Source organism: Salmo trutta, chromosome 12 (genome assembly GCF_901001165.1).
Source record: "Salmo trutta chromosome 12, fSalTru1.1, whole genome shotgun sequence".
Lineage (NCBI taxonomy): Eukaryota > Metazoa > Chordata > Actinopteri > Salmoniformes > Salmonidae > Salmo > Salmo trutta.
The window spans coordinates 26093158-26120486 of NC_042968.1; the positions used below are offsets into that span (position 1 = coordinate 26093158).

Below are 27329 nucleotides of genomic sequence, written 5' to 3' on the forward strand. Positions count from 1 at the left end.
CGCATAAACAATCAATGAACGCTGGTGGGGAAAGCTAAGGAAGTGACGTTGCGAACAGGAAACAACACGGATTCTTCGAGTTCAGAAAGTATTGTTAGCAAACTAGCAAATTCATCACAAAAAACTCTATCATACACAAAAACAAGGTATATCCTTTTCAATTTTACCTGACAGCGTTTAATGAATAACAAAATGGTAGAGAGGATGGCTATATTAATAACCGACGTTAGCCATGATCTCTGATTTAGCTACGCTAACGTTATTTAGTTAACGTTAGCAGCAATTTGGCAGTAGCTAGCTATTTAGTTAGCTAGGTAGTGTTAGCTAGCCATCTTTTCGAATGGAACAGCTAGCCAATTACGTTATTTGGTTAGTTAGCTAGATACCGATTTAACACAGTGATAGCTAACTAGGGTATTTGACAGCTACATTGCCAGTTTGTTTCCTACCTAGCTAGCTAACGACGTAATTGCCAGAGTAGGTAAGTGATGATAGCTAACGTTAGTAGTAAGGGCTGTGGTTACCCCCTGCTGTTAGCCCATTGTATAGCCAATGTAACTGGGATGGAACTCATATTTTAGACCTGTAACTAAGTCCTTAGACTGTGTTCCACCATTCATTTCCCATTGGTCAGAAAGCTGTAATATATTTGTGAAGTTGTTGTCTGTCTTCCATATATGGCTAGATCCAGAGAGAATGGCTGCAGACTGGCTGGGCAGTCTGGTGTCAATAAACTGTGGACCAACCCTGGGCATGTACCAGGGAGAAGTGTCATCTGTGGACCAGACTAGTCAGACCATCTCTCTCAGACAACCTTTCCACAATGGGGTCAGGTGCCCTGTCCCTGAGGTCACCTTCAGGTAAGGCTTTCACATGGTGAAGTACAGAAAGATTAGCCTGCTTCACAGATTTCAGGAAATAATTTGCGGTAACAATGACATAGGAGTTGGCATTTGTCAAGACGGCACAAACAGATCTGAGATTCAGGCTACAGACATACTAGTTACATTCTGTGCATTGATCTAGTTATTTCACAAAGACATAGGGGCCTACTTATTTGTTTTAAGCAATCTGCTGTTAACATGCCAATGTTTACATTCTCTGCAGTGCTATGGATATCAGAGAGCTCAAGTTCCTGGATATCCAAACACAAAGTGGTGTCAGCAGAGCCAGTGCTGTACAGGGGGTCTTGTCTGATCCAGGTGTCATATCTTCAGGGCAGAGTGGTCAGAATAGCAGAGGTGGTTACCCTGCCAACAACACCCATTCCACAACCGCTCCTATTACCATTTTACGCAAAGGTGAGATGAGAAGACTAGTTTGGGAGTTTTATTTTTCAAACTGGTTGCAAGGCCCTGACGCAACATCCCCTCAGATAACAACAATTGGGCTGGGAGACTTTTTATACACTGGTAGTGGAACACCACCTATCAGCAGTTCTCCAGAAGCCACAGAGAGTTCTGTCTGACTGAGTGCATTTGAATAGGCCACAGCCTTTCTTCTTATGTACAGTGCAATTGGAAAGTATTCAGACCCCTTGACTTTTTCCACATTTTGTTACGTTACAGCCTTATTATAAAATAGATTAAAAAAAAAAAATCCTCATCAAACTACACACAATACCACATAATGTCAAAGCAAAAACAGGTATTTAGACATTTTTGCAAATGCATTAAAAATCAGAAATACCTTATTTAAGTATTCAGACCCTTTGCTATGAGACTCAAAATTAAGCTTCGGTGCATCCTGTTTCCATAGCCAAGACAACGCTGGAGTGGCTTCGGGTCAAGTCTGTGAATGTCCTTGAGTGGCCCAGCCAGAGCCTGGACTTGAACCCTATCAAATATCTCTGGAGAGACCTTAAAATAGTTGTGTAGCAATGCTCCCCATCCAACCTGACAGAGCTTGAGAGGATCTGAAGAGAAGAATGGAAGAAACTTCCCAAATACAGGTGTGCCAAGCTTGTAGCGTCATACCTAAGAAGACTTGAGGCTGTAATCGCTGCCAAAGGTGCTTCAAAAAAGTACTGAGTAAAGGGTCTGAATACTTCTGTAAATGGTTTATTTCTGTATGACATAACCATTCACGTGATGGGAGAAGGGCACAACGGCCACTGGCCGCAAAAGGCATGGATTTTTTTAGGGTGCATTACAGCCACAAAGGGGATGCTGCCGTGAAATTTGGGGCGTCAAGTGCTGTCAAATTGTGAATGAGAGACAAATGAAGTGTACAGCCTGCGAAAAAACAAAGGAGAGCTCATGCCTTTCAAGCGACTTTTTTTCAAATCATCATTAGTCGCATCATGCAGCCTTACAATGTATTAAAAATCAAAACATATAGCCCAATGTTTGTAGAACAACTAAAGTTACATTAATAACTCTAAATTAAGCATATAGGAGTAGCTATTTCTTTATTAACCGCTCAACACAGAATAGCCACATGTGCGCACTCCATCAAATCATTTGGAGAAAATATTTATATTTTATTCAGCTATGTTCAATTGTATTCTTCATACTATAAAATAATGCTACAGAATTCTACGCAAATCTTGTTTCTAAATGAACTAGTGTAGCCCACAGCTATTTGGCATTGCCAGATCAGGGCCTAACATAAGGATAACTCAGAGTATGCTATTCTGTTCTTCTGAAATAGACTACTTTTTATTCATATCATGCTTCTTTAGACCTGTCTAAAATAAATAATTGATTTATTGTGATGGTGTATGCTATATTACATGGATTTATTATACTTTTCTAATATAGATGTTCCAAAGGTCTGCATCAGTGGCTTGTAGGCTATGTGTGGAAGCCAGGAGATGCTAAATGTGTTTGTTAGTTAACGGTCAATTACCGTGAGACCGACCAGTTATTTGCTTGACAATCACCGGCTGATTCAATTTCGTGACCGCCACAGTCCTAGTAATGTAACAAAATGTGGAAAAAGTCAAGGGGTCTGAATACTTTCTGAATGCACTATATATTGCACCAGACTCTTACACCATTTATTTAACCCTTTTTATTTAACCATCACACTCAATGACTACATCACTTTTTATCTCTGCCTCTGTTGCTTATGTGTGCTAGATGTAGGCTAATACATTTGACCTGCACTCTATTTTGCCACTTCATGTGTTTACTCATTGAATTTGGTGCCAACTGTAACAGTTAATCCCATTTAGAAAGTACACTCAACACATTATCACATTGGGAACGAGGCTATTTCTCAATTATGACATGTTTACATAAGACAGTTTAAGCACAGTCATGAACATATTTCTCACAATCTGACTGTGATTATAGAGCAGAAAGTTGTCATTGTTGATCTTTTCCTTATTCAGTGACAGGAGGAAATGTGAAACTACAAGTATCAGTGTCACATGTAAATCCACTCCCTAATCTCTAGGCTCTGCACAGTTTGTCAGCAGTCATTGAAGCCGAGCCAACACATTGCTTCACCTGGCATTCTTTTTCTCTTTTTGATTATAGTAACATTTATGCGCTTGTCTTTTCTGAGAGACACCTAGGCTCTGTGGGTAGGAAGGGAAAGGTTACACTGTTTTACCTGACCGGCACATTCATACATTAAGGGCTTCTGTTTCTTTTGTTTGGTCCCTGCTCTGTTATTTCTGTTTATCAGACACAGAAATCCCTGCAGTGTTTTGGCACAAATGTTTTAGTACATCTGAGGTTAATAATTTACTATGAGAATACTTTTCTGTAATTTCTGCCAGGTAAAATAACCACAACCCATAATCAAATCAAATTTTATTAGTCACATGCGCCGAATACAACAGGTGTAGACCTAACAGTGAAATGCTTACTTACGAGCCCTTAACCAACAATGCAGTTAAAAAAAATATGGATAAGAAATAAAGTATCAAGTAATTAAAGAGCAGCAGTAAAATAACAATAGCGAGACCATATATAGGGGGGTACTGGTACAGAGTCAATGCGCGGGGGCACTGGTTAGTTGAGGTAATATGTACATGTAGGTAGAGTTATTAAAGTGACTATGCATACATGATAACAACAGAGAGTAGCAGTGGTGTAAGGGGGGGGCAATGCAAATAGTCTGGGTTGCCATTTGGTTAGATGTTCAGGAGTCTTATGGCTTGGGGGTAGAAGCTGTTGAGAAGCCTCTTAGACCTAGACTTGGCGCTCCGGTACCGCTTGCTGTGCGGTAGCAGGGAGAACAGTCTATGACTAGGGTGGCTGGAGTCTTGGACAATTTTTAGGGCCTTCCTTTGACACCGCCTGGTATAGAGGTCCTGGGTGGCAGGAAGCTTGGCCCCAGTGATGTACTGGGCCGTTCGCACTACCCTCTGTAGTGCCTTGCGGTCGGATGCCGAGCAGTTGCCATACCAGGCAGTGATGCGACCAGTCAGGATGCTCTCGATGGTGCAGCTGTAGAATCGTTTGAGGATCTGAGGACCCATGCCAAATCTTTTCAGTCTCTTGAGGGGGAATAGGTGTTGTTGTGCCCACTTCACGACTGTCTTGGTGTGCTTGGACCATGTTAGTTTGTTGGTGATGTGGACGCCAAGGAACTTGAAGCTCTCAATCTGCTCCACTGCAGCCCCGTCGATGAGAATGAGGGCATGCTCGGTCCTCTTTTTCCTTTAGTCCACAATCATCTCCTTTGTCTTGATCACGTTGAGGGAGAGGGTGTTGTCCTGGCACCACACGGCCAGGTCTCTGACCTCCTCCCCATATGCTGTCTCGTTGTTGTCGATGTTGTGTCATCGGCAAACTTAATGATGGTGTTGGAGTCGTGCTTGGCCGTGCAGTCATGAGTGAACAGGGAGTGCAGGAGTGGACTGAGCATGCACCCCTGAGGGGCCCCTGTGTTGAGGATCAGCGTGACCGGATGTGTTGTTACCTACCCTTACCACCTGGGGGAGGCCCATCAGGATGTCTAGGATCCAGTTGCAGAGAGAGGTGTTTAGTCCCAGGGTCCTTAGCTTATTGATGAGCTGTGAGGGCACTATGGTGTTGAACGTTGAGCTGTAGTCAATGAATAGCATTCTCACATAGATGTTAATTTTGTCCAGGTGGGAAAGGGCAGTGTGGAGTGCAATTGAGATTGCATCATCTGTGGATCTGTTGGGGTACTATGGAAATTGGAGTGGATCTAAGGTTTCTGGGATAATGGTGTTGATGACCAGCTTTTCAAAGCACTTCATGGCTACAGATGTGAGTGCTATGGGTCGGTAGTCATTTAGGCAGGTTACCTTAGTGTTCTTGGGCACAGAGACTATGGTGGTCTGCTTAAAACATGTAGGTTTTACAGACTTGGACAGGGAGAGGTTGAAAATGTCAGTGAAGACACTTGCCAGTTGGTCAGCGCATGCTCACAGTACACGTCCTGGTAATCCATCTGGCACTGCGGCCTTGTGAATGTTGACCTGTTTAAAGGTATTACTCACATTGGCTGCGGAAAGCATGATCACACAGTGTTCCGGAACAGCTGGGACTCGCATGCATGTTTCACTGTTATTTGCTTCGAAGCGAGCATAGAAGTGATTTAGCTCGTCTGGTAGGCTCGTGTCACTGGGCAGCTCTCGGCTGTGCTTCCCTTTGTTGTCTGTAATGGTTTACAAGCCCTGCCACATCCGACGAGCATCAGAGCCGGTGTAGTACGGTTCGATCTTAGTCCTCGATCTTAGTCCTGTATTGATGCTCTGCCTGTTTGATGGTTCGTCGGAGGGCATGGCGGGATTTCTTATAAGCTTCCAGGTTGGAGTCCCGCTCCTTGAAAGCGGCAGCTCTAGCCTTTAGCTCAGTGGGGATGTTGCCTGTAATCCATGGCTTCTGGTTGAGGTATGTACTACGGTCACTGTGGGGACGATGTCATCAATGCACTTATTGATGAAGCCAGTGACTGATGTGGTGTACTCCTCAATGCCATCGGAGGAATCCCAGAACATATTCCAATCTGTGCTAGCAAAGCAGTCCTGTAGTTTAGCATCTGCTTCATCTGACCACTTTTTTACTTATCTAGTCACAGGCGCTTCCTGCTTTAATTTTTGCTTGTAAGCAGGAATCAGAGGATGGAGGGCGAGGGAGAGCTTTGTATGCGTCTCTGTGTGTGGAGTAAAGGTGGTCCAGAGTTTTTTTCCCTCTGGTTGCACATTTAACATGCTGATAGAAATTTGGTAAAACGGATTTAAGTTTCCCTGCATTAAAGTCCCCAGCCACTAGGAGTGCCGCCTCTGGGTGAGCGTTTTCTTGTTTGCTTATGGCGGAATATAGCTCCTTCAATGCTGTCTTAGTGCCAGCCTCAGTCTGTGGTGGTATTTAAACAGATGAAAACTCTCTAAGTAGATAGTGTAGTTTACAGCTTATCATGATATACTCTACCTCAGGTGAGCAATAGCTCGAGTCTTCCTTAGATATCGTGCACCAGCAGTTATTTACAAAAATACATAGTCCGCCGCCCCTTGTCTTACCAGACGCCGCTGTTCTGTCCTGCCGGTACAGTTTATAACCAGCCAGCTGTATGTTGATAGCGTCGTCATTCAGCCACGACTCCGTTGAGCATAAGATATTAAAATTTTTAAATGTCCCGTTTGTAGTTTCATCTTCCGCGTTGGTCATCGATTTTATTCTACAAAGATTGCATGTTTGCTAGCAGAGTGGAAGCAAGTGGGGGTTTATTCGATCACCTACGAATTCTCAGGAGGCAGCCTGCCCTCTGGCCACTTTGTCTCAGCCACCTCTTTGCACAAATCACGGGTATCTGGGCTTGTTCTCTAGAAAGCAGACAATCATTCGCGTCGGGCTCCTCAGACTCGTTAAAGGAAAAAAAGGATTCTGGTGAGTAATCCAGTCCTGATGTCCAGAAGTTATTTTCGGTCATAAGAGATGGTAGCAGCAACATTATGTACAAAATAAGTTCTAAACGAACAAAAAAAACAATCGGTTGGGGACACGTATAACGTCAGCCTTCTTCTCCGGCTCCATTGTTACATAAAGCAGCGACCCTTTTAAAATAGCTACTTAATAGTTATCTGCTTAATCAGTCTAGTTTATTTCTGTCTGTCTGTCTGAACCGGTGTCCTTTCCTCTAGTCTATGGGGTCACTAGGTTACTGTTAACAAGCCTGTGCGTGGAAGCAGCCAGGCACTGTTTGCAATGCTGTGACTTCCCCAGATTCCCATAGCGTGCAAAAGGCTTGTACAAAAGTTCCTCTTTACAATACGTGTGTGACTAAGATCAATAAACATTCCCCCCTCGCTGTGTCTGCTCCTAAAGAGGAGGTTATGCAAGGCCTGGCTTACGTGCCCTTATGTTCTCCGTCTCCTCTCCCTCCCTCTCTCCTGCTCAGGACAGGACCCCCCCCACAGGAAGCCATGTTGTCCCAGTGGCAGTGCGCTTGGAAGGGGCCAGGCCATATCAATTGTGGAAGCACTGTTTACCTTTGGATTTTTTATTTTAATCTCCGGATTCTTGGGCCAGCAGCCAAGGGAGCTAATGCACAAATTGCATGAGCCTGAAGTGCTGAGTGGCAGGGGTTGGGCTGACCCTTTCACATTTTTGCTTTAAAAAAAAAAGAAATCCATATAAACATGTTCCTATACATGCTATTAGTCCTTTGTTTTTCCTGTGCCCCTGGTACATACCATTAAGTGTACAGTAAAGCTCATCCTTCCTGTTCTTGATTGGACTGTCTCACACACACACACACACACACACACACACACAGAGGGAGTTGTTGCGGCTGACTGACATTGTTTTCCTTCTGTCAGTCTTACCTTGCATGTGAAGACATTTCCCTCCACACAACACAGCAACATGTTGACAAGCCTCACACGCTGTCACAGCACGCTGTCACTCACTTCAGTTTAACTCCTGTGTGTTTATCTCACCGGTGTCATCGTGATTCATTTTTCTGTAAGAGTATTGGCCAACATTTGCTTGTAACATGTGTAACTTAAATATGGTTCATGTTTAATCATTCTGTGAAATGTAGTTCACCGTGTAGTTTCAGTCAATTATTTTTCACATGGCTCAAATTCATGTTTTGTTCAAGTATTTCAGCTGTCATTGAACCTAAGATTCTTACAGCTCACATTTTCACATTGCTTCTATCAGACACTAGTACTAACTTGGTGTTCATTGTTCTCTGCTTGACTTGGAGCGTTGCCCAGTGCATTCAGGCATCTGATTCACAGAGATTTACAATAGACCTGTAGGTAATTATACTCTATGTGGTCTCATTGTAAAATGTTTGCCTATGTTGAAAAGCTAATGCACACAAATGAACAGATTTTTCGAAAATACATTGATATAGTAGCAGGTCTCAGATCAGTTGGTGTGATTGGGTGACAACGCCATTGTGACAACAGTAGTGTGTACGTGACTTGACTGAGAGTCTTGGTGTGTATCTTGCGTGAGAGCCTAAAGTACCTAGCTGTCAGAGTGACACTTGCGTGCCTCTCTCTCTCTCTCTCTAGGTTAGCGTGAGACCTCATCACGGTTAGGGTTGAACACCCGGTTTTTCCAGTAATTTTTTTTCCAGTTGGTTCTTTTTGATTTGTTAGTGCGCCATGCATGTATCTAAACTTTGTGTGTTGAGGATTGTGTGTTGATAGAAAATTACTAGCCTGTGTTATTAATGTGCTATTGATGTTGCTTGTTATATAACTGTAGCTCCTGATACAGCCATAGGATAAGATCAGTATTGGGGACACATTAGAGAGCAGACTGGAGTCCAGACAGAGATTTATGGACTCCAGTCTGAAATATTACCCTCTTAACTGGGATTAATGTGCACCATAATTGCTAGTCAGGCTATAGGCATATGTATTGTAAAAATAATTTGGGGTTAATCATCCTCCTAATGTCTTGATTCATGTTCTTCAGGACCTCCAGCATCATCTAGTAACCGAGGGCCAAACCAGGCCACGCCGAAGAAGAACGGAGTGAAGAACGGAGGAGGAGGAGGGCAGATGAGGCTCAGGGACGATGAGTGTTTTGGTGCTGACATGGACGAGGGTCTGGACACAGACTTTGACTTTGAGGCAAACCTGGCACTGTTCGACAAGGCAGCCGTGTTCTCGCAGATTGACGGCACAGATTGCAATGGGGCACGTTCCCGTGGTACGCCCGGTGGTGAACGCGGTACACCCACACGTTACCGTCACGACGAGAACATCCTGGAGGTCAAACCAGTCGTCTACCAGCAGATCACGGTCCCACAACACGGGGGCAAGGAGTACTGCACTGGTAAGAGAAAGACAACACAACACCCTCCATTGGCTCCATTCACATTCACCATGGGAGAGAGCACCCTCCTCCATTCACATATATATCACACATCCACATCTAGAAACCTGCTGCCCTCAGGGTTAGACAGATAGAGCACTCTCCATTCACATCTTTCATCACACATTCACTTCCAGAGGCCTGCCTGCCAGTGCCCTTAGGCCCTGAGTGTGTCTCAACCCAGGCGCTGGATCTATTGAGGCTACAGTAGACCCATGGGTTTGGCTAAGCGAGCCAGACTAGTGGAGAGACAGGACATTGTGTACAGCTCTAAAATAGGCCTTAAACTAATAGGCAATAAGAAAATTGCCCCAGTAATTGGACGCAACCGTGAGGAATTACAATGGTGTCGGTATTCTCAGTGAAGCCCATCGGGTTGGAGATGTGATGGGGGAGAGATATAGGTTCCGGTCACAGCCAAGCCCGTGTTCAGCGTGTGGTGAAGAGGCTGAGCCTCTCCCTCTCAGTAATCACTGCTGGCTTCTCCCTAAGGAGTGACACACCCACCGTGTACACACACCCACCGTGCACACACACACACCTAATGATCTAGTCTTCTCTGTCCATACAGATACTAGAATGTTTTTCGTGTAGCTCAGAGATGGGAAAATCACTGTAGATTGGTGACCCATTCAACCAAAGAATGGGGATTTACCATTAAAAATATATATTTTTTGTCCCTCTGTAAAATTAAAAGAATTGATGACCGACACAAGTTCTACCCTCAGGATGTTTTCTGTTGCATGCGTGTCTTGCGGACTGATGATAATGAGTGTCATGTTTCCTTTGGAAACTAGTTGAATTCCCCCTCCATGTCAGTGTTGTTGACTTTAGACAGAAATAGTGTACGTTCTCCGAGTGACAGTGTGGGTCTAATGTAGGCCTACCTCTTGTGCTTCTGTGATGCAACACTGAAGCTCTTTGCTGGGTGTGGGTTTGACTGTCTCCTATAGGCCAGAGAGGGCCGCCTCCCACTTCCGCAATGTGCTGGGCTGGCTGGGATCCAACTCTGGTTACTCTTTTGATTGAAGCAGCAGGGGACTTTTGAGCTCACTGCCCCACCACACCATGCAGTCCCAGTCCGTCTCTGGGAAGAGGAGCCGCTCTCCCACACCTCAACAACACTCTTTATAAGTGTGTTACATAAATGGTTTCATACAGGAGATAAGTGCTAGGCCCCTGGCCTGGATTCCAGGGTGTGACAAGAAGAGCAACACCTGTCACTCTGCCTCTGCTGGACCAATCACTACGCTGTAGGGATAGGGGATCAGTACCAGTCAAATCTGGTTTCTGGTGTTGGCATAAAGTGATATAGGTCTAAGTGGAACACAAGCTCACACACACACACACACACACACACACACACACACACACACACACACACAGACACATGCTCGCTCTCTCATTAGGGAAAAGAGGATAGCTATGCCAGTACCATCGCTATTAGTCATAGAATGCATTCTGTGCCCCCATGGAGATCGGAGTGTTATGCTTCTGTTGCCAGCTGACGAAATACTCCCAGACAAAGATACTACACAGATACACCTCGCTGGATAACTTAAATCACTACATGAAATGACTCACTACATGCATGTGAGCCCTAGCCTCAAATAGTACATACTGTACCGACATACAGGTATGTGCAAAGTGCAACAGTTCTTAGAAAGGGTTATGACATTGGCACTTTTTTCTAAGTAGCCTAACATGGCCGCTAGCCAGCGTTATCATGGCGACAGCAGTGCGGTGACTATGAAGACAACAATGCGGGCCAGGTGGCCATTAAAAGCCTTGCCCCTGGTGCTGAGAACTAAGAGCTGAATGTGGATGCTTTTCTCTTTTTACCAAACGGGCTGGGCAGGTCTGCTACCTCTGCCTCTTTCTGCCTGAACGCTGTCATGCTAAGCCCCATCCTCTGTACCTTGTAATTATCAGACCGCTCTGAGCTTTACATAAACAGCACCTCTCATAGTCACACACAGGTTACCACTCAAATGGCACCCTATTCCCTATATAGTGCACTACTTTTGCTAAGGGCCCATAGGGAATGATGCAACCACACTACAAGTTGAACAAACCCTTACTCTACTCTAGGCTACTCTCACCTTAATCCATTCCTATCCACTGTAAACATTTAAATCAACAACATGAGACAACAGAAAAGGGGCTAGGAAAACAAATGTTTGGCGTTGGCATAACATATTGTCTGTCTGCACGTAGACAAGTCTAAAGACTATGTGTGTGGTGCATCATTGGCCTTATTCCGTTTCGATGGAAACTTTGCTAATTCCTATGCGTGTTAAACCACTCCTCATCTACACGTTGGCACCTTAATTGGGGAGGACGGGCTCGTGGTAATGGCTGGAATGGAAAAAGTGGAAAGGTATCAACAACATAAAACACATTCAGTTTGCTCTGTTCCAGACATTATTATGAGCCTTCCTCCCCTCAGCAGCATCCACTGCTACACATGTACTCAAATCTCTTCACTGCAAACACACTAAAGCTACAGAACAAATCAAATCACTGCCCTGCAAACTATCTTTGATTGAGAGAGTGACAGGAGAGAGAGCGAGAGCTGAGGACAAGTGTTATTCACAACTATTGATTCCCCTGGTCCGGTGGCATGAGAGCAAATGGAACTTATATTTACATTTTTGAACCTTTTTCTCCCCAATTTCGATCTTGTCTCATCGCTACAGAGCGCGATGAGCCAAGTAAAGCCCCCCGGGCCAAACCCTCCCCTAACCCGGACGACGCGGGGCCAATTTTGTGCCGCCCTATGGGACTCTCGGTTGTGACAACCTGGGATGCAGTGCCTTAGACCGCTGCGCCACACAGGAGGCCCTCAAATGGAACTTTCTAATCAATTGACCTGCATTAATCTTAGTTATGAGGGCTGAGGTTATGGAGTGTTAGAGGCTCGCAGCCCCTTGGTACTGCAGCAGTAACAGGCCTGTAGTCTGGAGGAGCCTTGTGAAACTGGAACCGCACTCCTTGTTCTCTCTCGCTCTCTCACTCTCTCAGCGCCAGCCCTAATCACCCATGGCTCGCTTCTACCCTGCGTGTGTGTATTGATTTCAGCTTCAATGTTCTCATTGTCATGCTTGAAGAATTGCTTCCAGCTCAGTTTTTTTTACTGCCGCTGTGTGCTCCTGGCTACCCGGTTGAGGATTGCGTGTAGTGGAGTGTTTGTGTGTGTGAGAGAGAGACAGAGAGAGTACACAGGATCGGGGTGGGGTGCTGTAGCAGGGGAATTCCTTACAAACACATCTAGCTGGGGGGGTGGGGGGGGTGGTCAAAAAGCAATTAGATCATAGTGCCACTCCCACCTCTCCCTTTCCCTCTCCTCAGCAGCAGGTTGCATGACAAGGAGCAGTTAACTTTGCTGTGTGCTTATCGCTCACGTGATTGTCTGAGGAACGGCGCAGCAGAGTAGACTGGGTTTCTCCCACACCACTGTAACATATTACCTGTCCTTGTACTGGAACAGTGGGAGGGATGTGGAGATACGAACAGGGAAGAGATAAGGTTAATTTCACCCAGGCACGACATCCGTCTATCTGCTGTTTGCAGGTGTGTGTTTGCTTGCATGTCACACTGCGTGTGTTCTGACTTGAGTGATATGCCTGTGTGTTTCTGATAACTGCATGCGTGCCTGCATGCACACAATACATGAGGAGTGAGGCCACGCTGAGCACTCAATAGCCAGGCCAACGCTTTGGAACAGGCCATTAAGGTCTTACCTGCTTCACTATCAAAGGGATATTGAGCCGTGCAGCCCCTCCAGCTAGTCTTTGTTCCTCTCTAGACTAATGTGCCATGGGCTATAGGTAGAGATTAACACAGGGCTCTGTAAAGGGCTCCGTGAGCAGCTACCAGAATAATGACATGGTTGTGGCAGTACCTAGGAACCATGTTCCCTGGGCTGGTCTTTCCTGTTGTTGACAAACAGACCTGACCAGAGCAGTAGAGATATAGATAGATATCTATATAAAACACACACACACACACACACACACACACACACACACACACACACACACACACAGTGTATTCGGAAAGTATTCACACCCCTTGAGTTTTTCCACATTTTGTTACATTACAGCCTTATTCTAAAATTGATTCAATATTTTTTTCCTCAATCTACACACAATACCCCACAATGACAAAGCAAAAACAGGTTTTTAGAAATGTTTGCTAATTTATAAAAAATTGAAATATTACATTTACGTAAGTATTCAGACCCTTTACTCAGTACTTTGTTGAAGCACCTTTGGCAGCGATTACAGCGTTGAGTCTTCTTGGGTATGACGCTACAAGCTTGACACACCTGTATTTGGTGAGTTTCTCCCATTTTTCTCTGGGCTTTGGCTGGACCACTCAAGGACATTCAGAGACTTGTCCCGAACCATTCCTGCATTCTCTTGGCTGTGTGCTTAGGGTCGTTGCCCTGTTGGAAGGTGAACCTTCAACCCCAGTCTGAGGTCCTGAGTACTCTGGAGCAGGTTTTCATCAAGAATCTCTCTGTACTTTGCTCCGTTCATCTTTGCCTCGATCCTGACTAGTCCCCCAGTCCCTGCTGCTGAAAAACATCTGCACAACATGATGCTGCCACCACCATGCTTCACTGTAGGGATGGTGCCAGGTTTCCTCCAGACGTGACGCTCGGCATTCAGGCCAAAGAGTTGTTGGTCATCTCCCTGACCAAGGGCCTTCTCCCCCAATTGGTCAGTTTGGCCATCGACATAACCTGAAAGGCCTCTCAGCAAGGAAGAAGCCACTGCTCCAAAACCGCCATAAATAAGCCAGACTACGATTTGCAACTGCACATGGGGACAAAGATCATACTTTTTGGAGAAATGTCCTCTGGTCTGATGAAACAAAAATAGAACTGTTTGGCCCTAATGACCATCGTTATGTTTGGAGGAAAAGGGGGGAGGCTTGCAAGCCGAAGAAAATAGATGGCATCATGAGGTGGGAAAATGATGCGGATATATTGAAGCAACGTCTCAAGACATCAGTCAGGAAGTTAAAGCTTGGTTGCAAATGGGTCTTCCAAATGGACAATGACCCCAAGCATACTTCCAAAGTTGTGGCAAAATGGCTTAAGGACAACAAAGTCAAGGTATTGGAGTGGCCATCACAAAGCCCTGACCTCAATCCAATAGAAAATTTGTGGGCAGAACTGAAAAAGCGTGTGCGAGCAAGGAGGCCTACAAACCTGACTCAGTTACACCAGCTCTGTCAGGAGGAATGGGCCAAATTTCACCCAACTTATTGTGGGAAGCTTGTGGAAGGCTACCCGGAACGTTTGACCCAAGTTAAACAATTTAAAGGCAATGCTACCAAAGAACACCAAGATTGGCAAATTCGCCACTGGCGCCCTGTGCTCTTCACAGAGGAAAGCAGGTTCACACTGAGCACGTGACAGATGTGACAGAGTCTGGAGACGCCGTGGAGAACGTTCTGCTGCCTGCAACATCCTCCAGCATGACCGGTTTGGCGGTGGGTCAGTCATGGTGTGGGGTGGCATTTCTTTGGGGGGCCGCACAGCCCTCCATGTGCTCGCCAGAGGTAGCCTGACTGCCATTAGGTACCGAGATGAGATCCTCAGACCCCTTGTGAGACCATATGCTGGTGCGGTTGGCCCTGGGTTCCTCCTAATGCAAGACAATGCTAGACCTCATGTGGCTGGAGTGTGTCAGCAGTTCCTGCAAGAGGAAGGCATTGATGCTATGGACTGGCCCGCCCGTTCCCCAGACCTGAATCCAATTGAGCACATCTGGGACATCCTGTCTCGCTCCATCCACCAACGCCAAGTTGCACCACAGACTGTCCAGGAGTTGGCGGATGCTTTAGTCCAGGTCTGGGAGGAGATCCCTCAGGAGACCATCCGCCACCTCATCAGGAGCATGCCCAGGCGTTGTAGGGAGGTCATACAGGCACGTGGAGGCCACACACACTACTGAGCCTTATTTTGACTTGTTTTAACCACTCTAGGGTAGGTGGGACGAAATCGTCCCACCTACGTAACAGCCAGTGGAATCCTGTGGCGCGTTATTCAAATACCTTAGAAATGCTATTACTTCAATTTCTCAAACATATGACTATTTTACAGCATTTTAAAGACAAGACTCTCGTTAATCTAACCACACTGTCCGATTTCAAAAAGGCTTTACAACGAAAGCAAAACATTAGATTGTCAGCAGAGTACCCAGCCAGAAATAATCAGACACCCATTTTTCAAGCTAGCATATAATGTCACATAAACCCAAACCACAGCTAAATGCAGCACTAACCTTTGATGATCTTCATCAGATGACACACCTAGGACATTATGTTATACAATACATGCATGTTTTGTTCAATCAAGTTCATATTTATATCAAAAACCAGCTTTTTACATTAGCATGTGACGTTCAGAACTAGCATACCCCCCGCAAACTTCCGTTGAATTTACTAAATTACTCACGATAAACGTTCACAAAAAACACAATTATTTTAAGAATTATAGATACAGAACTCCTCTATGCACTCGCTATGTCCGATTTTAAAATAGCTTTTTGGTGAAAGCACATTTTGCAATATTCTAAGTAGTTAGCCCGGCATTACAGGGCTAGCTATTTAGACACCCACCAAGTTTAGCCCTCACCAAAGTCAGATTTACTATAAGAAAAATGTTATTACCTTTGCTGTTCTTCGTCAGAATGCACTCCCAGGACTTCTACTTCAATAACAAATGTTGGTTTGGTTCAAAATAATCCATAGTTATGTTCAAATATCCTCTGTTTTGTTTGTGCGTTCAAGACACTATCCGAAGTGTAAAGAAGGGTGATGCGCCCGACCCGTTTCGTGACAAAAAAATTCTAAATATTCCATTACCGTACTTCGAAGCATGTCAACCGCTGTTTAAAATCAATTTTTATGCAATTTTTCTCGTAAAAAAGCGATAATATTCCGACCGGGAATCTGTGTTTTATTTCAAAGAGAGAGAAAATAAAAACATGGGGTAGCCTCGTGCACGCGCCTCAGTCTGATTGTCCTTTGATAGACCACTTACCAAAGGCGCTAATGTTTTTCAGCCAGGGGCTGGAATTACATCATTCAGCTTTTTCCCGGGTTCTGAGAGCCTATGGGAGCCGTAGGAAGTGTCACGTTACAGCAAAGATCCTCAGTTTTCAATAAAGAGAGCCAAGAAGCCCAAGGAATGGTCAGAGAGGGCACTTCCTGTACAGAATCTTCTCAGGTTTTTGCCTGCCATATGAGTTCTGTTATACTCACAGACACCATTCAAACAGTTTTAGAAACTTTAGGGTGTTTTCTATCCAAAGCCAACAATTATATGCATATTCTAGTTTCTATTTTTGTGATTTTGTTGTCAGCACATTCAACTATGTAAAGAAAAAAGTATTTAATAAGATTATTTATTTCATTCAGATCTAGGATGTGTTGTTTAAGTGTTCCCTTTATTTTTTTGAGCAGTGTGTGTGTGTGTGTGTGTGTGTGTGTGTGTGTGTATGGTCTTGGAACTGAGTATTCACTTAACAAGTCAAGCTGCAACTCTCCCACACACGCTAGCCATCATCATTGCACACAGGTGTACCAACCAGTACACTTTAACCACCTGTTTTCAAGTTTCCCCTTTGTCATGGTACCCTTATGTTTTGGTGGAGTCCTCTGCGAGGTGTGGCGGAAATGTGTGTGGGCCCGGGGTGCTGCTGCCGGTGTCTTTCTCAGCCAAAAGCTCTGGTTATGGGGATGCTGAGGGAGCTCAGCAGGGATGAGCTGGAGCGTGTGAACCCAGCCCCTCCAGAAGGCCGTGGGGTATAGCTAGGAGAGGCAGTTCAGTTTGCATCTTCATGTTTGTCATATTTTGTAAAGGGCTGCCAATCTGTTCGTTGTTGCGTCGGACAACAGTGACAAATGAGAGGGGAAGAAAGGAATCCTCCCTCTGTGATGGGAAAGAGATCAGGTCAAGGGAAGAGGCTTTCCCAAGGGATCTGTCTCCTCGCATGAGGGGATGTGCTGCTTTTACATAAACTCCTACTCCTTGAAGAGTTCCTGTGTGTGTGTGTGTGTGTGTGTGTGTGTGTGTGTGTGTGTGTGTGTGTGTGTGTGTGTGTGTGTGTGTGTGTGTGTGTGTGTGTTTGTCTGTCCTCATTGTGAAAGTTCATGCTGTTGGTGAATTATGCCTTGTCGTTCCTTTTGATAATGTCCAGTCACACTGATTATGAGGATTCTATACCGTTCTATTTTTAGTACCATTTCCATATATTTGGGGGGAAAATCTGGAACTTTTTTAAAACTTCCAGCCTCTCTCTTCTCATAGCAACATATATTATAATCTGGCTCAATAACAACTAATGCATGTTTATTTTCCCCTGTTGTCTCTCTCGCTCCTCTGACTGTAGACTCTGGCCTGGTTGTCCCCAGTGTGTCCTACGAGCTTCACAAGTGTCTTCTGGCCTCAGCGGAGCGGCATGGCCTGTCTCTGGAGCGGAGGCTGGAGATGACTGGTGTGTGTGCCAGCCAGATGGCCCTCACTCTACTGGGGGGCCCCAACCGGTGAGTGGCTAGGTGGGCTCCCTCTACGGTGGTGACATCACATGCAACAGGCTTCATTGACATCAGAGTCGTGTTCAATAGGCACGAAACTAAAGAAAATGGTTTGAAATGGGGAGGTACTACAATATCTGAACTTGCCCAATAAGAAATGCTAGTTTTTGCTTTCAGTTCCAAGGCATTTTGCTACGGTGTGCCCTAATGAACACGACCCAGGTTTATACAAACATGCCTTTGTCCTACTATTTTTTTTTCATTGTTTCTTGTATTGTTGCCGTGGTGACAAACTGTAGTGAGGTGTTTTAAACAGGCATACAACCTTGGGGTGCTCCCTGTAAAACACTGATCAATGAAACTCTGGATGTATTGGCCAATTAGAGGTTTTGAAGCCACCGGTCGGACATATTGGTAGTCCTCAGAAGAAGCAGTCCTCCATAGGAATGAATGGAATTATATGTATTTTGGGAACGGGCAGAAAGCCAAATAATGCTTCGATTTTTTTTTATGTTCAAAAGCTTGAATAAGTAGCTACTGGTCATCCAATGTGATGCAACTGTAACAATATTTTAGCTGAGAACCCGTCTATTCATTGATTTTAATTTTACTGTCGGGTCAGATTTTGTGCTGCTCGTAATGAGGGACTTGTTTTCATCTGTGAGGAGGCGGTGCACAGCTCAGGGATATTCTAACGGGTAGTGGTATGATAGCTAGCTGAGCCCATGTTCACACTTGGCTAGCAGAGATATCTAGCTTACAGACCTGAGGGACAAACAACCTGACCCAGCAGCAGCTACTCTTCCTCCATCTAAGCCAAAGAAACTGAGAAATTTGGAGAGCTGACAGGCGAAAAGGGAAAACGATAAAGCCCGGGCCAAGACTAGAGGAAACCTTGGATTTGCGTTCACACAGTGGAGAGAACAATGAGAGTTGAAGGGATTCAAAACCGACAGTTTGTATTTTTTTCTACTGAAAATGTAAGACATTGTTAGGTAGATAATACATCTTTTTAGATATAAAGTGAAATTATGGTTTTGCTATTTAGTTATAAATATGTATGCAAGTGTTTATTTTGGATTACTTATTTTGATTGTTGTTTTCAAGCCACGCATCCAATAGTTTGTAAACTCAGCAAAAAAAGAAACATCCCTTTTTCAGGACCCTGTCTTTCAAAGATAATTCGTAAAAATCCAAATAACTTCACAGATCTTCATTATAAAGGGTTTAAACACTGTTTCCCATGCTTGTTCAATGAACCATAAACAATTAATGAACATGCGCCTGCGGAACGGTTGTTAAGACACTAACAGCTTACAGATGGTAGGCAATTAAGGTCCTAAGTTATGAAAATTTAGGACACTAAAGAGCCTTTCTACTGACTCTGAAAAACACCAAAAGAAAGATGCCCAGGGTCCCTGCTCATCTGTGTGAACGTGCCTTAGGCATGCTGCAAGGAGGCATGAGGACTGCAGATGTTGCCAGGGTAATAAATTGCAATGTCCATACTGTGAGATGCCTAAGACGGCGCTACAGGGAGACAGGACGGACAGCTGATCGTCCTCGCAGTGGCAGACCACGTGTAACAACACCTGCACAGGATCGGTACATCCGAACATCACACCTGCGGGACAGGTACAGGACGGCAACAACAACTGCCCGAGTTACACCAGGAATGCACAATCCCTCCATCAGTGCTCAGACTGTCCGCAATAGGCTGAGAGAGGCTGAACTGAGGGTTTGTAGGTCTGTTGTAAGGCAGGTCCTCACCAGACATCACCAGCATCAACGTCGCCTACGGGCTCAAACCCACCGTCGCTGGACCAGACAGGACTGGAAAAAAGTGCTCTTCACTGACGAGTCACGGTTTTGTCTCACCAGGGGTGATGGTTGGATTCACGTTTATCGTCAAAGGAATGAGCGTTACACCGAAGCCTGTACTCTGGAGCGGGATCGAGGTGGAGGGTCCGTCGTGGTCTGGGGTGGTGTGTCACAGCATCATCGGACTGAGTTTGTTGTCATTGCAGGCAATCTCAATGCTGTGCATTACAGGGAAGACATCCTCCTCCCTCATGTGGTACCCTTCCTGCAGGCTCATCCTGACATGACCCTCCAGCATGACAATGCCACCATCCATACTGCTCGTTCTGTGCATGATATCCTGCAAGACAGGAATGTCAGTGTTCTGCCATGGCTAGCGAAGAGCCATGATCTCAATCCCATTGAGCAAGTCTGGGACCTGTTGGATCGGAGGGGGAGGGCTAGGGCCATTCCCCCCAGAAATGTCCGGGAACTTGCAGGTGCCTTGGTGGAAGAGTGGGGTAACATCTCACAGCAAGAACTGGCAAATCTGGTGTAGTCCATGAAGAGGAGATGCACTGCAGTACTTAATGCAGCTGGTGACCACACCAGATACTGACTATTACTTTTGATTTAAACCCCCCCCCTTTTTTTCAGGGACACATTATTCAATTTCTGTTAATCACATGTCTGTGGAACTTGTTCAGTTTATGTTTCAGCTGTTGAATCTTATGTTCATACAAATATTTACACATGTTAAGTTTGCTGAAGATAAACGGAGTTGACAGTGAGAGGAAGTGACTTTTTTTGCTGAGTTTATTAGCTTGTGCAGCTTATTAGCTGACTTTGACATTGTTATTTTTTTTCATTTGAATATAACATTTAGCTTCACTAGTTAGTCCTAACTAGCTACCTAATTTATGTGTGTAACGTTGCTTGACCTAGTGTTATATTTCTGTGGTCTGAAAGTCACGCTGTGATATTACCTAGCTAGCTATTTCACACACTACTCTACTGGCACGGAGTAGCCATGATCATAAAGTTCATTTCAGATACACAAAATGAGACACAATGCAACGGTTTGTTTGATTGGAAGGGTCTAGTTTTAGAACCTGTCATTTCGTCGGCTGGATTTTCCAAGATTCATTGGCGAAACGGTGTCAACTTCACGTCTCTTCTTCTTGATCTGAATGCCCTGGCTTTAGTCAGCTGTTGTACAACATAACATTCTAAAACTAGCTCGTTTTGTATCCTGTTGGCTGTTGTATCTGAACTGGACTTCATTGCTTGACGTCAAAGCTCTTGAAAATATTTTTGAACCTGAAATATTATTTTTCAGTCATGAAAGGAATACATTTCCATCAACACCTAGCAAGCCTGTTTCCAGCCAGTATCCAGTATTGAAGCAGAATCAGATCGGTAAGCACAGGCTTTAGCAAATTTTTTGGGATTATGTTGTCTGTTCCATCATTTTATTTCCCCTAGCTAGCTAAGAACAATAAGTAGCATCTTTTAATGCTATGCTTCTATCTAGCTAGGCTGTTTAGGAAAATGAACTGCACAGGATTTACTTTGATTATTGATGACATTCTAGCCCAACATGATCCTACTGCATAGAGATGTTACTATGTTATTCCCCGTTTGAGCTGTCTGGCTGAGATGTAAACAGACAGCCCAAAATATATACATGCATTGAGTGTAAGACTGTAACATGACATTACATGAAATGACTGGAAACATTAAGTCCTCGTTCTGTCTAATAGCCTACTTCTCCCATTAATGTATTTACTCTGAATATCTAAGACTGATGGTTATCAAAGGCAAATATTTCATAGTTGTCAAATGGTAAAATCGTATTCCAAATTGGGATTGATGGGGAATGTTTTATTTGATGTCTGTCTAGGTCAGGGATGGGCAACTCCAGTCCTCTGGGACTTGATTGGTGACACACTTTTGCCCCAATCCCAGCTGACACACCTCACTCAAATAATCATGGTCCTTAGTTTAGAATGCAATTTGTTGAATCAGGTGTGATTATTATAGGGCTGGGGGAAGGTGTGAAACCAATCAGGCCCCCCGAGGATGGGAGTTGCCGTCTTACCTCATTTCTACCAGCCACGTGTAACTGGAGGCGGAAAACTCTAGATCACCTTTCCTCCAGACACCGAGACACATACAAAGCTCTTCCTCGCCTTCCATTTGTCAAATCTGATCATAACTATATCCTCCTGATTCCTGCTTACAAGCAAAAACTCAAACACGAAGTACCAGTGACATGCTCAATACAAAAGTGCACCGATGAAGCGGATGCTAAGCTACAGGACTGTTTTGTTAGCACAGACTGGAATAGGTTACGGGACTCATCCGATGGCATTGAGGAGTTTACCACATCAGTCACCGGCTTCATTAAGTGCGTTGATTATGTCGTCCCCACAGTGACTGTACGTACATATCCCAGCTAGAAGCCATGGATTACAGGCAACATCCGCATCCGCACTGAGCTAAAGGCTAGAGCTGCCGCTTTCCAGGAGCGGTACACTAACCCTGAAGTTTATAAGAAATCCGCTACGCCCTCTGGCGAATCATCAAACAGGCAAATTGTCAATACAGGACTAAGATCGAATCCTGCTACACCGGCTCTGATGCTCGTTGGATGTGGCAGGGCTTACAAAACAGATCTGCGTTCTTACAAACATGAATGCATATCTTTAAAGCAGGAAGCAGGAGAATGGAGTTATGGTCTGATTTGCCCAAGGGAGGCCATTGTATGTGTTTTTGTATGTGGAGTAAAGGTGATCTAGAGTTTTGTTGCACGCTACAGCTCTGCACTGATGGTAATGAAAATCTATAGACAAATTACTCACCAAATATTATTCTGTCTTTCAGCTAAAGGAGACTACAATAAGTTTTGAAGGTGGAGTGTCTACGCATTGAAAACTGCACAGGACTACACCTACATCCCTGAACTTCAGGGAGCAGTGTTGAGAAGACTGGGCTCTCAATTGTGGCTACCAAGGGGAATGATATTCCCTGAAGTGCCACCACCAACAACGGATGACCCGCTACAACTTCAAGGAGACGTCGACATGCGACACAGGATGCAGTTAGCACACCTTTGAGCGGGGAAGGATCTGAGCTATGGGCCTACAACCAAACATGTATAAGGGATGTTAGTGTGGGCGACAAACTTGTGTGAGAAACCAAATTTGTGCATTCTTTATCTTGCAAATTGGTGTCATTATTGTATTTTTGGAATGGTTTTAGAATTATTTACTTAACTGTTCTGTTTTCCTGGCTATCTATGCTCTTGTCGGTTTTCACTTCAAATTAGCAGACCCACAGGTGGGTAGATATCCAGAAAGACGGCTGGACCACCGTGGTGTAAATACAGTACAAAACAAGTCGATCTGATTACACAGATCAGGTCAAATAAAATGTTATTAGGGAGATGAACAAAAATACAAGGTAGTATCTTTAAACTTCTTGAAATAACAAAAGCACTGTGTCATGAAAACATTCTGATAAAGTACTGAACTGATGTCACCCAGACCAAGGACAAAATAAAAAAATGACTTCTAAAAATGTCACCAAATTGAGTATTTTCCTTAATTGTGATCGAAATGAAGAATAAAGTAAAGTGTTGCTGTGGAAAGTGTTCAACTGTTATGTAAACATACTTGGTAATAAATAACTGAAATAGTGCAGTTGTGAAATGGCAGCAGTTGTGTTGTACGGTGCAGGAGTCTCCCTGCAATTCAGGCAGGTGCACCAGCGAGATTGTCTGCGATGTGGGATGTCTGGAGATACTAGGATAGCTCTCCGGTACTCCATGATATCAAAAATAATTCCAGTTAGACTGGAAGCATGAACTTAATTACAGCATGATGCCAAATGTTGTGTGATATGATTTGAATGTTGTGAAACGGGTAAACGGTACCACAGGTGAAAGGTTTTTACTGACCTTCATCTCGGCCAGCCTCTCTTCTTGCAGTCGGGCAGATCTTTTCAAGTTCTTTCTGTCCAATTCTTTCTGCAGCCCTGGACAGGCTGCGGCTCTTCAAAACTGGAATCCTACAGAAAAAAAACATTTACACAACACTATTAGGATTGTATTGTAATGTTCACTACATGGTATTTTTTATGAGTAACCAATATTGATTTTCATGCAGAAGGGTCAAGTATCACACTTCTGCAATCACTGCACAACATCTTCATATGTAGCAATAGCTCTCGAGAATCAAGGGGCCATCCCAATAATGTTATTAGCTAGCTAGTATAGGAGTCCTAAGGGCAAAGGACTGAATGCATACAAAGCCAAGATTATTTTACATTAATGCAGGTCTATGAAGTCAAAAACAAAAACATTTTACACTGCTTTTTGTAAGTTAGCTTGCTAGCTATCATCAGATTGCTATTTAATATTGTACCAGGCAGGGAAATTTACACTAACTATTCTCAACCTGCTAGTTACCTTGACATTGCTAACATTAGCTGCCTTTCTGGCTGAAACAACGAGAATATTTTTTATTCGAATATAAAAATGAGGATTATAGTTGGCGTATAAAAAGCCCAGGACAGAGTTTGGGAAACCCTGCACTAGATAACACAGGAGGTTGGCGGCACCTTAATTGGGGAGAACGGGCTCGTGGTAACGACTGGAGCAGAATCAGTGGAATGGTATCCAATACATCAATCACATGGTTTCCAGGTCTTTGATGCCAGTCCATTTTCTTCGTTCCGGCCATTATTATGAGCCGTTCTCCCCTCAGCAGCCTCCCCTGCTTGATAACACAACAACAGCGGATGTTGATGCTAAGTCATCCCATCGGTGACTACCGATGAGAACAGGGGTTTCTGGGAAATCCGGTTGAAATCTTGAAAGAATACAGCATTCTTGCCAGAAGGGTCTCCAAAAACATCTGTACATACAGTTACGCAGTGAAGATATAAGTATTTTTTTTTGTAGTGGGGACAATAACATTGTTACTTTCTAAAAATGATACTTTACAGAAATGTTTCTATATATATTATTTGTGTGTGTTTGTGTTTAGCTGACAAAATATAATTAAAAAAATAATAGAATAAACATTGTAAAAACAAATGTAGACATTAATTTAAAAAAAAAAAAAATTACAATGGTGGGGGAGCACCAAAATGGAAGCGTGGCTTCAAAACAGCGCCCCCCCTGTTCGTCGTCTAGTGTATCTAACAATTCATTCTCACTGTTAAGTCAAGAATGTCTGACAGGCTGTGAATCTTCCATTTCCCCTCTGCTTTAGGCTTTTTTCTTTGTGCGTGTGAAGGAGTCAATGCAAATACCATATTTATGATGAATAGACAGTAGCTTTAGCAATTAATCATGACAGAAAGCCAATACTTTGCATGGAAGGTGTAGCAGCCTATTGAAAGCGTGAGGGGTTTATGATCGACATAGGACACAATGCTCCACTGACCTTGATTACAATGACTGCAGATAAAGGCTTCCTCTGGTGTTTATGCTGTAGTTGAAGAGTTGTGTTTTATAAGAAAGGGAAACCCTTGCACAACAACCAGTTTATTACCCATGCAGTCCTGAGGTGATGATAATGCTCCTTTGTTTGCAGTGTGTGGAAACGGCAAATCATGATGTTCAGATCAGTTATGATTGTATTCTGCACAATTAATTATCTCAATGAAGACAAAGTTTGTTTAATCCACCAGTAATCACATATCCCAGGCCTTGGCTTGTACTATTTGTATTGATAAGAAATCAAAATAAGACAACAACCAAATCACCTTTGTCTCTTGGATGTCCCCAGGCTGACACCTAAGAATAATCACCAGCGTCCCACGGTGGCCCTGCTGTGTGGCCCCCATGTCCAGGGGGCCCAGGGCATCAGCTGTGGACGGCACCTGGCCAACCACGAGGTGGAGGTCATCCTCTTCCTTCCCAACTTCGTCAAGATGCAGGAGTCCATCACCAACGAACTCGCCCTCTACAGCAAGACCAGCGGCAAGCAGGTGGCCAGCATCAAAGGTACCGACTTATCCTGACTAACAAATTTGTTCTCTGTTCACAGATATTATCAGCTTTTGAAATCATTAGATGTGATGAGACTGTAAATGGAAAGGTAAATGGACTGTAGATATTGAAGATGGTGAATCCACTTCCTTGTTGTGTGTTTTTTTTTTGCATGAGCTGTATAAAAAGTACATCGTTTTCTAATCTAGAGTAGACACTTCCCTCTGTTATATACTGAACAAAAAAATATAAACACAACATGCAACAATTTAAAAGATTTTACTGTTTATATAAGTAAATAAGTTCATTGAAATAAATAAATTAGGCCCAAATCTATGGATTTCACATGACTGGTCCAGAGCATCCCAAACATGGGTGACCTGTCTGAGTGTGCAGGCCATGGAAGAACTGGGACATTTTCAGATTCCAGGAAGTGTGTACAGATCCTTGGGACATGGGACTGCATTATCATGCTGAAACATGAGGTGATGGCGGCGGATGAATGGCACGACAATGGGACTCGTCACGGTAACTCTGGACATTCCAATTGCCATAGATAAAATGCTGTTGTGTTCGTTGTCCGTAGCTTATGCCTGCCCATATCATAACCCCACCGCCACCATGAGGCACTCTGTTCACGACGTTGACATCAGCAAACCACTCGTCCACACACCAAATTCTCTAAAAAACGTTTGAGGCAGTTTATGGTAGAGAGATTAATATTACATTCTCTGGCAACAGCTCTGGTGGACATTCCTGCAGTCAGCATGCCAATTGCACGTTCCCTCAACTTGACATCTGTGGCATTGTGTTGCGTGACAACACTGCACATTTTAGAGTGGCTTTTTGTCCCCAGCACAAGGTCTAGCTGAGTAATGATCATGCTGTTTAATAAGCTTCTTGATATGCCACACCTGTCAGGTGGGTGGATTTTCTTGGCAAAGGAGAAATGCTCACTAACAGGGATGTAAACATGTGTGCCCAAAATTTGAGATAAATCCGATTTTCTTTTGCGTACGGAACATTTCTGGGATCTTTTATTTCAGCTCATGAAACATGGGACCAACACTTTACATGTTGCATTTATATTTCCGTTCAGTATAGTTAGACACAAGGCAAAATTAGCTAGACACTGTAAAATCTGTGCTGCTTTTCTGCTTTTAACAGCGGTACACTGAAACAATGTTGCCCTCTGCTGGAGGTGTAGCTACACAGAAGCTTTCAGTTGAAACCCTGATCTATGTCCCTCTCTCTCCTCCCAGACCTGCCGGTCAGCCCGGTGGACCTGGTCATCAACTGTCTGGACAGCCATGAGAACGGCTTCCTAAGGGATCAGGCCTGGTACCTGGCGGCTGCGGACTGGGCCAACCAGAACAGGGCTCCGGTACTCAGCATTGACCCTCCAGTGAGTGGCCAGAAGCAGGCCGTGGAGGCCAAGTGGACCCTGTCTTTGGGCCTGCCCCTGCCTATAGATGTTGGGGAGGCTAGGGTCTACCTGTGTGACATCGGGGTGCCCAAGCAGGTGTTCCAGGAAGTGGGCATCAACTACCATTCGCCCTTCGGCTGCAAATTTGTTATTCCTTTACACGCTGCATAGCAGGACCTGCTACAACATATCAGCCCTGGCTGTGAACAGGATTGTGTTGTCATTCTAGTGAAATACAAAAGGCCTTCTTAGAGGGTGATGTGTACAGTTACTGAAAAAA

The 27329-nt window shown here is 44.3% G+C and overlaps 1 protein-coding gene across 2 annotated transcripts; it reads left to right on the top strand.

The window, feature by feature from the left end:
• The first annotated feature begins 11 nt into the window (after positions 1-11).
• Positions 12-27329, top strand: LOC115203261 (enhancer of mRNA-decapping protein 3). Of its 2 annotated transcripts, XM_029767798.1 has the most exons (7): positions 12-146; positions 686-860; positions 1108-1301; positions 8865-9227; positions 17678-17831; positions 25421-25638; positions 26886-27329. In XM_029767798.1, exons 2-7 carry the CDS (start codon positions 697-699, stop codon positions 27218-27220), a joined length of 1428 nt encoding a protein of 475 aa, XP_029623658.1. In that variant the 5' UTR covers positions 12-146; positions 686-696; the 3' UTR covers positions 27221-27329. The 2 variants fall into 2 exon arrangements, with proteins under 2 accessions (XP_029623658.1, XP_029623659.1); XM_029767799.1 differs by lacking the exons at positions 12-146; positions 1108-1301 and having other exon boundaries at positions 695-860.

What these genes read in the sequence shown, in the direction of transcription:
- LOC115203261 (XM_029767798.1), top strand. Translation starts at nt 697, where the DNA reads ATGGCTGCAGACTGGCTGGGCAGTCTGGTGTCAATAAACTGTGGACCA. An exon ending in GGGCAAGGAGTACTGCACTG is followed by an intron (nt 9,228 to 17,677) that starts GTAAGAGAAAGA and finishes CTCTGACTGTAG; the next exon opens with ACTCTGGCCTGGTTGTCCCC. An exon ending in GCAGGTGGCCAGCATCAAAG is followed by an intron (nt 25,639 to 26,885) that starts GTACCGACTTAT and finishes CTCTCCTCCCAG; the next exon opens with ACCTGCCGGTCAGCCCGGTG.